This window comes from Nesoenas mayeri (genome assembly GCF_963082525.1).
Source record: "Nesoenas mayeri genome assembly, chromosome: Z".
Taxonomy (NCBI): Eukaryota; Metazoa; Chordata; class Aves; order Columbiformes; family Columbidae; genus Nesoenas; species Nesoenas mayeri.
In genome coordinates, this window is record NC_137542.1 from 53,027,867 (window position 1) to 53,040,601 (window position 12,735).

At 42.0% G+C, this 12,735-nt stretch overlaps 1 protein-coding gene across 1 annotated transcript in view; it reads right to left on the reverse strand.

Annotated features, from left to right (window-relative positions):
* ITGA2 (integrin subunit alpha 2) overlaps nucleotides 1-3,672 on the reverse strand; it is a 67,118-nt gene extending 63,446 nt beyond the window's left edge. The window contains exon 1 of the mRNA XM_080362430.1: nucleotides 3,547-3,672. Coding sequence (XP_080218556.1) covers nucleotides 3,547-3,592 — 46 coding nt within the window. The 5' untranslated portion in view covers nucleotides 3,593-3,672. The remainder of the gene's footprint in view (nucleotides 1-3,546) is intronic.
* Between the last annotated feature and the right edge of the window lie 9,063 nt (nucleotides 3,673-12,735).

The window sequence follows — 12,735 nt, forward strand, 5'->3', positions numbered from 1 at the left end:
AGTGAAAGGGGCTTTTCCAGCTTCCCTCCCTTCTCTGGCCATGAGTTCTGATAGAGTCCCTTGTGCCAGCGCTAACACTTAAATAAATTGCTTAAGTGAACAGATCAGTTTAGTTCATCTCCAAAACCAACCTGGCCCAAAAAAGGGAAAAAATTACTCAGGCAAATTGGTCCCTGACCTGTTCCCCAGTCCAAGCCCAGTGGTAGCACAGGGAAACTGATGGGAACACGCAATCAGGAGCGCATGAAATGTCCTTGCAGTGTCAGTCCCACATTCAGGTCAGCTTAACCAGATTGTGAAAATGCAGCTTCGGTTTTGAGAACCCCTGGCTGAGCAAAGAGAAAGAGAGGAACACAAAAGCTCCAACCACGTGTCAAACATTTGATTTAAATGACTCGCCTGAAATTGCACTCGCCTGTTGTGACAAAAAAAGGAGAGAAAGAATACAATTTTGCAAGGGAAAATAAAAAAGTGTCCCTTTCTCTTCATCCTACTTTTCTTCTTCATTCATAGAGCACCTTCTAATTCCAAAGCTCAGCAAGACAGGTGTCCCAGCCTCTTCTCTGATCCTGTTACTTTCCCCCAGCCACAAGCAGTGACAACATGACGCAAAAGTGATCTGAAGAAAAAGGCTATGTTAGTGGGGTCTTCTCCTATCCCTCTGTACAGCTCTACAATTTGTTGCCAACAAGGTCACCAGGACAACACAATGGTTTTCATCAGCAAGGGTCAGTTATCTACCAAACAGAAAAGGGGTTACACTTGGAAATTCTGGATTCTATCCAAAGTTTCAGAGAAACTCCCCCTCCTAATTTCAGATAAGGCTTCTTTCTCCTCTGGGCTGCCTGGGTCCCACAGGGAAGCTTGAGGACTCGTGGTCTTCAAGTGGTACACCTGTGCCTCAAAAGGCCTAATCCTTATTTAGCTGTGATTTTTCAGTTCAGAGTTAAATCATGTGAGGGATATGTGCTTCACAGAGTGCAGATTTTAAGAACATGTCAGAGTTACATCATACACATCCTTGGTTTTTGGAAGAAGGTGTGTGGTGAGCTTGAATGTGAAGGCTTTCTGAGAAAGCACATGTGAAGCCACACTAAATTTTATTTCCTCCACTAGGCATGGTCCTCCAAGCAATTCACTTGAGAATTGCCTCTGAACTGAATTATTCACGTGAAAGGGAGGACAAACTGATTCACCCAGAGCTCAGGAGTTAGCTAACAGCATGCAGCACAGACAATAAATGGACCAAGATCCATAAGCAAACTGGAAAGCAGAGTACCTCAAACAACACCAGAGATTGCTGTAAAAATACCAAATAACATGATAACACAAGAGAGAAAGTGTCTGTGTTTGGACGTGTAGACCTAGACTTCACAGAGAAACAGCTACACCCTGCTGCAACTCCAACAGCATAGGCAGTCTGACTGAGCTCCACACCAAGGATGGACAGAATTTAAGTTAGAATCAAGCTGATAAAAATAAGATTTCTTTCCAGTTTTCCAAAGATTTGTTACTTGGCCAAATTTAGGTAGATTTTCAGGATGATGCAAACAGCACCTTCCTGCCAAATTTCAAATATCTCCTCTGAAGAATGAGGGCACTAGAGCTTTCCAAAGAAAATGTTACCAGAATTGAACCCAGGAAAGCTACTGTATTTTCCACTGGCCCCACTCACAGAAGACCTGGGCTATTTTGGCTCCAATTTTTAAGAACCAGCTAAGGAAAAAACTGGATGCTGTAAATGTGAATTCAAAGAACTACATGTGGCAAACCTATAAGCAGCTAAGAGCAGTATGTCACAACAGAAAGGATCAGGCTTTGTTGCATAGGTTGCCCTATGAAGTCTTTCACTTATTGTATTCCTCTTAACATAATCTTCTTCTATATGCTATGTACTTTCTAGTTAATAAGTAAAAAGGTTGGTAGCAAAGTTGTATTATCAAAATGGTAGTTCTATTGCATTTCTATTCCTTTATTTTCCTTCTTGTAGCATCTACAAAGTCTTAATGACTTTTCAAACACTAAAGTACCCACCAACAATGAATAACACATACCTTTACCAACCGTTGTGTTACTTTTAGTTGAATTCAGAGACATAACAAAGCAATACCCTCATATGGTCCCTTTACTATAGCTGATAATTCAAAAGTGAATTTATTGACATAAAACCAAATTTAAAATAAACTGGGAATATTTTCTTGAAGTACTTGCTAATTCAGCTAAGCTAGACCAATTAAATTCAAGAATATGGCCTCTGAAAGTAAAACAGTTCATTAGAATTCAATCAATTTGAAAATGATTATGGCAGAGCTACCACAGCAGGACTCCATTCTGAAAATGCTCCTGTTATGAAACTTTCTTTACCCTGCTACAAGAACAAAAAGGCCTGAGTATTAACACAGCAATTATATTCACCAACATCAAATGTCACAGCATATGTGAAAATCAGAATTATGACAGCTTTCAACAGAATAAATAAAGCCTAATCATGGACAGTGCTTGAACAAAGTAGACCTATCCCACAGCCTCATTGCCAGGGAAATCCTCCTCTCGCATTCAGTCTTTATCTTCTGCTTTCAGCACCACTACAAATCTTTGCAAGTCCTAAGATCCCAGGAATTACAGGGCATCTTAATGATCCTGATGTGCAGTGACTGTAACCAGGAGAATAAAAGATGGATTAAGCAAAAAAGCAGAGTGAACGTTTTGTCCATTGATACTTTTAATAATTTTTCTTTTTAAAGAAATTACTAGGTTGTTTGTATACTGTATATCTCATCACAGGTTAATATTTTTGCATTTGATTTCATACCCTGCAGTCGCACATTCCATTGCAGCGTTTGCTGTATTTACTGAAAGAACAAGTTGGAACAGCTCATCAGTGAAAACTCATTTTATGCCGCTTCTTCAGTGACTTACTAATTAAGGGTTTGTGAGAGCATACAGTAATATTAAAACTCTGAAAGTGCTTGGGAACTTCCTCATGGCAAATGAATATGATGGCTTGTAGTTCCCAGGAAAATATAAGTAATGGTAATTTAGCCAGCCAAAAGAAGGAGGAGATGGTTCAAGTTTCCCTGTCCTTTTCCAAGGAGCAACATCTGCCCAAGAGGGTGGGAAAAGACCTAGAGGACTCTTGCAAATTTGGAACAGCATTCACAATGAAGATTATCAACCTAACGATAAATTCACACATCAAACTGCACCCATTCCCACCCTCCCAGCGCACATACACATAATGGAAAGGTGAACTCCATGTCAATCCAAGAGTTTAGGAGTTTAACCGGCTTTTAAAACGCCGTTGATGCATCGCACCCCGCACACAGCCACAGCCACACACCCTTCTCGCCCAGGAACCACGGAGACGCTCGCAGCCGGGCACACGCTGCCGGGTTCTGCCTCGGCGGCGACGCCGCGGTGAGAGGCGGTGGCCGCAGCCGGGGGCCGCCGCCACCCCCCCCTCAGCGGGTGCAACCACCGCCTCGCGTCCACAGGGAGACCTTCCCAGATCACGGAGACCTCCCCAGAGCGGGGAGCCAGACCTACCCAGAGCCAGGAGAAGCGGCGGGAGCGCCGCGCCCGCGGAGCCCATGGCGTGGTGCGGTGCGGAGCCTGTATCTGTGCCACTCCCGACCTGGCCGCTTCCCAGCGCGGCACTGAGCGCCACCTGCTCCTCGCCGCCCCGAAATACCCCTCCTCCTCCTCCTCTTTCTTCCTTCTCTTCCTCCTCCTCTTCCACGCCCCCTGCGCGACGCGGGAGCAGAGCGGCCAGAGGCAGCTTCCCCCACCACGGCCGCGGTGCTCGCTGGTGGGCTCCCGGCGGGCCCCTGCAGACCTTGCGGCCGGGTTGTGCCGTTTGGTTCTCCCCCGGTTTCACTGCCTAGAGGAGATACCCGCGTTCGCCCTGGCTGGTGCTGGCCTGGGCTGGGTGGGTGTCCGGGGCGGTCTCAGCCGGGGATGCGCTGAGACAGTCCTTTGGAGGTGTGAGGGTGACTCTTTCCAAGTTTTGTGGTCAGAAAAACGGAGAATCGTGGTACAACGTGGATTTATGTGACAGCGTAGAGTGGCTGTCTTCCCCGAGTGTTAAATAGCACGTTTAATGGCACTACGTTTGTATTTTCTCATTTAAATGCAATTTCTGTAGAATATGTCCCCGGCTACGCAGGACTGCAGCAGGATCCAGAAGCCTTGCCACACAACTGATCCGAAGTCGGCAATGATGGTGAGAATGTATTGCCTATGCAAAATACTGCCTACATTGGCTTAGGTGCCAGGCCAATACCCAGGAAGACAGCATGAACTGAAGCCAGTAAAAATAGGAGGGTGTGGATTTCAGCTTGCAAAGAAATCAGAAAGAAGTGCGAAGTGTAGCGTACCTATGTGCTGTGGAGCTTTCAGCCTATTTAGTCTTGTTAGCGCTGTTTGAATACTGTATATTCAGAGTATTTGAGAAACATTCATTTTCTCCATCTCACAGTTCTGTTAAATATAAAAATCTGTGGGTGCTACCTTTTCATGTGGAATGTATTCTATTTTGTAACAATGATTTCTGCTGAATAATTTTGAACTTCTTGGCATTAATATTGTGTAATGAAAAAGACAGTTTTCCTGGAAAATTGAAATAGAAATGCTTGCTTCCTTCCCCTTTCTCAGCATCTAGGTCATGGTCGTTTCGGTGTGACACAGGCCAGAGCTATTAGTTCAGGATTGCTATAAAAGTATATGTACTTTCTTGGTTTATTATTTCTCTTCAGCGTTCTGAATCTAAGTTAAAATGAAGAAGCCTGTCAACAGTTGAGTTTGTTCAACAGGTATTTATTCAGACATTGTTTCTCTATGAACACAATGTAGTTCCAGAAAGCTCCACCAGGACATTAAAATCATTGACAGAAGTACAGCAGGGACTTGTCCCTCTATGACTCTCATTGATCTCTTTCACACATTTAGTCTTTTAGGACATTCAGACACATTACTGATCCTAACGCCTGAACTTGCATGTGGACTCACTATGAGCACTTCCCAAGACACTGTCACTTCTGAACTCTGAAGCCCTCAGTTGTTGCCAGAGATGCTTCACATGTCTCTCAGAGCAGTCCCTGGGTTTGTTCTTGGTGTCTCAGAGGCCCCGCAAACAGACACTTCAAGGTGCAGCTACCTACGGCAGAAACGTCAGCTCCAGTAACAAGTGCAATCCAGTGACCAGCAGGTGAACTGTGATCAGGAGGCCTCTCCTCTTTATGTGCACCGAGAGTTATGTCTGCAGCTCTGAGACAGGGAGTAACACTAATTAATGCATACTAGTCAAAGGACAATAAAAAAATCCACAGCATAGAGAAAAATGGGTTTTTAATAGATGAAATAGCCACACCCTAAAACAACCGTGGCAGACTAAGATGTCTCAGTTTCCTAAGAAACAATGTGTTTGATTCAGTTACATCATTCTATTTATAAATATACCCTAAGGATACGAAACTTTCTTCCTCATCCAGACACAATGTTGAAAAATAGTTTCTCACACACAAAGTCTGTCTCCCAGGGTGTTGCTTCTCAGACCAACATTCCCCTTTATCTACAAATAATAGGTCATAGGAGAGTAAATACATTAGGATTGTATTTTTTAACATTATCCCCCTGGATGAATACTTCCAGGGGGATAATGTTAAATAGATTATAAATATTTATAATCTATTTATAAATAATAGATTATAAAGCATTTAATTAGAGCCTTCTTATATAATGCTGACCTGTATATTTCATGTTATAGAAAACCAGATATTCTGGATTGTCCAGTATTTCACCTCTTTTGTGTTTTTCAGCTATTTTGTACTTAACATATGTATTCAGAAAAAATATTCTCTATTATAGTTCACCTACACTGATTTAAAAAAATCATTCAGATAACACTTTGTTTAGTGCTCTTTATGTTTGCAGTTTAAAATGGGACTTGATACTTATTCTTTGCTCTACCTGTCTGTGTTGTTTAATGATATGTTTTATAGCACCCTGTTGTGCCTGCATGTCAGTGATCACAGAGACACTTGCCAAAAATGCCATATCTGTTTTAGCTGATTTGCAAAGTTTCAGGCTTGGTTCTATGTAAATATGGATTACTTGCACACTAGAAGGATTTATTTTGTTGGCAAGGGGCAAAGAAACTTTCTTCTATTGCTGTGGGAAGCAAGTAGCCTCATCAGTTCCACTACAAAATGATTACTATAATTTTCACTTTTTCAAGAAAAATGAAAAGTCGCAGAGGGGAGATACCAGACGTATCTGATTTTTTAAAGATAGTCTGGTGAACACATACTTAATAATCAGTTTTATTGTGGAATTTTACAACTAATGTGTGTTATCCTAGCTTTTTAGTGTGATGATAAAATGTACAATTAATGCCAGCCTTCTCAGAAAAACATTCAGGTATTTCTCTTTTACCGTCTGTGAGGGTAGGTCACAGAATCAGAGTTTCTGTGATATGCGAAACTGAACAGTTTTTCACTAATGTGTTTCTGGGAGGGGCTCTTGCAAAGGTGATGTGATTTACACACAGGAGGCCAAGGTGTATGCCTCCAGGTCACTCCTCTTAGGTGATTTTCTGAAGATGTTAGAGGGAAGGACTAGCAAGTATCAGTTGTTATTTTTGTCAGACACATGATGTCTGTAACAAAAATGTTACATTAAGGGCTGCACTGAAGGCAAAAAAATAAGCTACTAAAAAAAAAAAAAAGAAAAAAAAGAAATCTGAAGAGGAAATGTTAAAATTAGCTGTGAGGATGTAGTATAGACATTAGTAATAATTCAGTTTTGGAATTATACTGAAAAAGGTCAAAAATACGCAAATGAGATTTTAAGAATTATTTAAGCAGTGAGAATAAAACAGCACTTCACTACGCTACAGTCCAATCCACACATTTTTAACACCTTGTGCAGTTTTGGTTCAATCATCTCAAAATGCTACAGCAGAACTAGAAAAAGTTAAGACAGTAAGGAAGGGTGGGAAATAGCCTAAACACAAAGGCTGATTAAATAAATTCAGACTCTTTGCTCTGGAAAAGACATCCCTTTAAAAAGGCATAGGAAATATGTACTAGAAGGGGCATGGATCAGGCTGATGGGTCAGTTGTACTCTTTTAGAACACATGAAGGAGGGGTGTCTGATGAAGCTGCCACATAGCAAGATCAGCGCAAACAGAAGGCAGCGATTCTTCTCCCAGGGAGCGGGCAGGTGCAGATGGCAGTGCTGCAGGGCGGCAGATGTTTAACGTTAACTTGGGTTCCCAGCTAAGGTCAGAGAAGAGAAAACTGTCGAGGATTGCTGAACAAATTAAAACATTCCCAGCCTATGAAGACCTTGAACTGCAAAAAGAGCTGCAGGCTGGAAGAGGGCTTGTGGGAAGCTGGTCACCTGCATGCCTTGGTTTTATGTTTTTGCTATGGTTTCTGCTTTGGCTGACATGAGACGGGACTTGGTACTGCATAGAGGTTTGGTCTGACTCAATATTGCATTTTGGGCCAATTTATAGTTTTTTATTAAACTGATTTAATTTTAATGAATAATCAGGAAGACAGACTTCTTAGTGTCTATAAGGATTGGTTATTTTTAGGGTTTATCTCATTCTATGGTTTAATTCCAAGCCATTATTGAGAATATCATGGCTGATTTTACTTTATTACATATATTTCTGTATTAATATTTTATTATTAAGAAGATAGTTGCTTTTACCTGCTGGGAATCTGCATAGAGGGCAGAAGTTTAGGGAGAGTTGAAAATATCCTGTAGTCTCACTTAGTGGACAGCTAATTCAGGCAGCAAGACTCCCTGTCTGTAGGCTTCAGAAATACCTACACTGCTGACTTGAAGATAAAAGCAGTCATATAGTTCAGGAGGACCAGTGTGTTAAACACCTGAAGTAGTATGTTGTGTAAAGTGCTACATCGAGCACCCTCCCCAGACACACACACATAGATACCCCATGTGAGGCAAGCTGAGCTCCACATTTAGTGCCTGTTCCCAGGCTTCATGTTTGCAGTTGAAAAGTCACAAGGTACAGCAGTTAATGGATCACACCTGCCATAGGTGACATATTGTTTCTGTCTCAGTCTTTGGCTCTGCTTTTATACCAAAATCTGGACTCAGTCTCCTCTTTGCCTGGCTGTGCATCCCCAACTCCACCTTTTGTACAAGTGTGCAGGGAGGCAGTCAGGGGGTTGGTGTGGCTGAAAACTAGCATACAAAGAGAGAGAAAGAGAGAGAAAGGAAGTCACAGATGGATTACAAAAGCAGAAAAAAGGCAGGTCAGTTTAAAATCAGTGAAGTTGCCTCCTTTGCCTCCCCATGCATCTCCAGCCCTTTGAGAATAATCCAAATACACTTTGTGAAGCTGATTTTCTTACATGATGATCAAGAGTAACCTACCTTGTTACACAAGCCATCTCAGAGTAAATATTTTAAACAAGTAACCTGTTTTCCACAAAAGCTGTTAAAGATGAACAGAAAAAGACAAACAGAGATGATGAAGACTCAAGATAGACCATGGCAAAATGTTTGAATGTCTAGCTGGGTCAGCATGCATTTGATTTCCTGGCCAGGTAAGATGAATCTTGGAGGGACTAAACAGGACTGATTGTTGAAGAAGTCAAGATTTTAGGGAGAAATCATTGCAGCTGTAGGTATTTTTATGCTCCGTTTCACTACAGGCAATGACAAGCATGCCAGTGTTCTGAAGAGCAGTCCTACAGGAATAATATTCATGTCCTCTAAAGTGAGGCTATCCTGATATGAAATTGATATTAAGGACGGGGTTCAAAGTGAAACCTTCAGAAGATGTCACATCCTCAGCAATAGCTGAGAGCGACTCCAGTCCTGCTCCTGATGTACAGCGCAGCTTCCTACTCTAGTCATGTCAGCACAGATTTACCTATCTTGTGCTTTTTGACTGAGCTCTATCCTACCTAGCACTGAGTATATGCATATTTTTACTGATTCTTTTTCCAGGTGAGCAAAGCTTGTGCCTGCCATGGGGATGTTATGTTAACAGGAAATAAGGTAGGCAGTGAAAAAATGCCCATTCACCTGTGATCTCCAGAAGTGAGGCCCTATAGGGGAGCCTGCTAATGAAGCCTATGTAATTTTGTGCTTCCTGGAGCAGCAGGTGTGCTACCCCAGCAACTTTGGCCCACTTGCCAAAGCACTAACATTGGTACTGCTCCAATAACCACTTGAACTCATAAAAATACTAAGTATCTTGAAAATATTTCTCAGGCAAGACTTATAAATACATGATGAGGAGATGACAACATCAACATCAACATCAACAGAATGTGCCTTTATTTAAATTTTTGACCATTTCTATTTTGAAAATGTAGTTGTTTTCTGGTTTGTGGAATCAAGACCTATTAATTCATCCTTTTTATTTGCCTGTCACAAAAAGTTGCTCAATAGTTTGGTAGTCAAGTTTTAGCAAACCTGATTCCTTTAACAATTCCCACTGAACCTTGCTGAATTTTAAATTAATTAGATGAGATGTATTTAAGTCTTAATGCATTGCTTTGTTGTTGTTGTGTTATTGTTGTTTTTTTCCTTATATTATTAGCAACTTAAACCCATAAAGCTAATAAAAACCAATACTGAATATAGAAAAAAGCCCTTTTGATAGATACATAAATGCTGAATTGAACCTTTTCTCAACTACTCATTTGCTACATTATCCACCATTACCTACTAAACCTTGAATTAAAAATGAAAAATCAGACAGGTGGGTGAAGGATAAAATGCGGTAATATGATCAAGTGTCATCCATTTGTCTGGATGTACAAAAGTGTTCCTTATCAGACTGCAGAAATCTTTCTCATCCTGTAACAAGAATGCACTTGAGGGGCCAAACAGGCCAGCGCTCAATAATCAGAATGAAACCTCTAAGTGCTTTGCATGGATGGACAATCTTATGTTGCAGCATTATCTTATAAGACATGTATTGCTCTCTAAAATATACTTATTAATGGCTGTTTGCTGAGCGTTATAGGCATCCTTCCAAATACCATAATTCATGAAATAAAGAAGGCTGGAGACTGTGAATTAATTTTGGCAGATCCCTCAAATAAACAGTAAAAAGCAACTTGGTAGTTTTTGAGGTTCCTGAGGGTTTCAAAATATACAACACTAATACCACCAGAACTGTTTTTTTTTTCCTGGCCAACAGAATAGTGGAAAGTTTCAGGTGAACCTGAAACTTCAGGTGAAGTTTTGAATTGTAATAGAATCTGCTGTGGCATAGTGTCAGATGTCTGAGAGCAATAGGCTGGCAAACAAAAAGGCGAGCTATCAGTGGTTATGAATGTGAGCCATGAGATGTGAATACTCAGCAAGGTTTGTGTATAAAACTCTCCAAAAGGAAAGAAAAATAACTATTTTTCTGGTACTATGTCTACTGTTGCAAAATTGCAAAACTTCAAATGCTTTTTAGGGAAAACTGAAGATATCCTGGTTTTTGTCTTATTTTCTCTGATAAGATGAAGAGGATCTGTAAGGAATTTTCACTAGGGAGAGATCCTATTCCATTACGCCAGGAGGAAGAACAATTGCACCCTTACCATTGAATAAGCCTTTAGGACAGAATATAACACTGAACTAGTTATATGAAACTTTGCAATAAATGTTAACTTCAATACCAAATCAAGGTGAACCATAACTGAGAAGCAGATTTCACCATGGCCACCACTGAAAGCAAACAGAGAATGTGTGAAGAGATGGACAAAGTGTGAGGAGACAGCTGACATGCTGGATCGAAATGTGCAAGCCTCTTTGAATACTTTGATTCCCTCTGCCACTTCTTTGAAAATCCCTAGAAGGTGCAACATTCAGTGCGTCTCTGAGGAATGCCTGTCCTTTCTGAGAAGACTTACTATGCTGAGAAAAGGAGAAGGGCAGAAGGGTAAGTGCACAGCAGGGCAAAAGCAGTAAAAGAGCACTATGCCTCACTGTACTAGAGTCAGAAGAAAAATCTGCCTGAGGGTCTTTTACTCACCCCTTTCTTTGACTGAATGAGCAAAGTCCAACATCTCTGGGGTGTCAACCCTCAGGCTTTGTAAATAAAACATGACTGTATTGCAAATAGCTCACTTCATCATCCACTTCTTTAAACGGAATCCTGTTGTGCTGTCTAAACGGTGCTGTCAGCCAGCTGTTACCAGAACTTTATCAGTGCTCTAGTCTTTATGACTCTTACAGGGCTCAAACCACACCCACTGCGTGGACTGCTATTGCCTTTGAACTGAGAATTGTTAGGGCTGCTTCTGATAAATGTAATGAGTTATAATCCAGTTTTGTGCAAATCTCAGAACCGCAGAATCACAGAATGGTTGGGGTTGGAAGTGACCTCTGGAGATCATCTAGTCCAATCCATACGCTAAAGCAGGTTCGCCAGAGCAGATCACACAGGAATGTGTCCAGGTTAGTTTTGAATGTCTCCAAAGAAGGAGACTCCACAGCCTCTCTGGGCAGCCTGTTCCAGTGCTCTGGCACGCTCAAAGTAGAGAAGTTTCTCCTCATATTCAAACGGAACCTCCTAAGTTTCAGTCTGTGCCTGTTGCCCCTCATCCTATTGTTTAGCATCACTGAAAAGAGTCTGGTCCCATCCTCTTGACCTGCATCTTTGAGGTATTTATAAACATTGATGAGATCCACTCTCAGCCTTCTCTTCTCCAGGCTGAACAGACCCAGCTCTCTCAGTCTCTCCTCATAAGAAAGGTGCTCTAGGCCCCTCATCATCTTCGTAGCCCACTGCTGGACTCCATTCAGTAGTTCATTGTCCTGAAACTGGGGAGCCCAGAACTGGACACAGAACTCCAGATGCAGCCTCCCCAGGGCAGAGTAGAGGTGGAGGATAACATCTCTCAACCTGCTGGTCACACTCTTCCTAATGCACCCAATGGTACCGTTGGCCTTCTTGGGCACAGGGGCACATTGTTTACTCATGGTTACCTTGTTGTCCAACAGGACTCTTAGGTCCCTCTCTGCAATGCAGGTCAACCCTCAACATGTACTGGTACCTGGGGTTATTCCTCCCCAGGTGTAGGACCCCACACTTACCTTTGTTAAACTTGGGTTCTTCTCTGCCCAGTCCTCCAGCCTGTCCAGGTCTCACTGAACAGCAGCACAGCCTTCTGGTGTGTCAGCCCTTCGTCCCAGTTTGGTATCATCAGCAAACATGTTGAGGCTACACTCAGTCTCTTCATCCAGGTCACTGACAAATAAATTGAACAGGACTGGACACAATACTGACCCCTGGGGAGCCCCACTTGCTATGGGTCTCCAACCAGACTGCATCATTGATCACAACTCTCTGAGCTCTGCCATCCAGCCAGTTATCAGTCCATCTCACTGTCCACTCATCCAAACCTACACTTCCTGAGCTTACCTATGAGGATGTTGTGAGCGGCAGTGTCAAAAGCCTTGCTGAAGTTGAGATAGACAACATGCACTGCATTCTGCTCGTCTACCCAGCCATTCATACCATCATAGAGGTTATAGAAGCTATCAAGTTGGTCAAACATTATTTCTCCTTGGTGAATCCATGCTGACGGCTCCTGATAACCACCTTTTTTTCCACATGCTTGGAGGTGATGTCCAGAATGAGTTATTTCATCACCTTTCCCAGTATGGAGGACATACTCCACATTGTCACTTAGTGTGAGAAAGTGATTCTGTTTGTTTTTTGTTTGTTTGTTTGTTGATTTTTG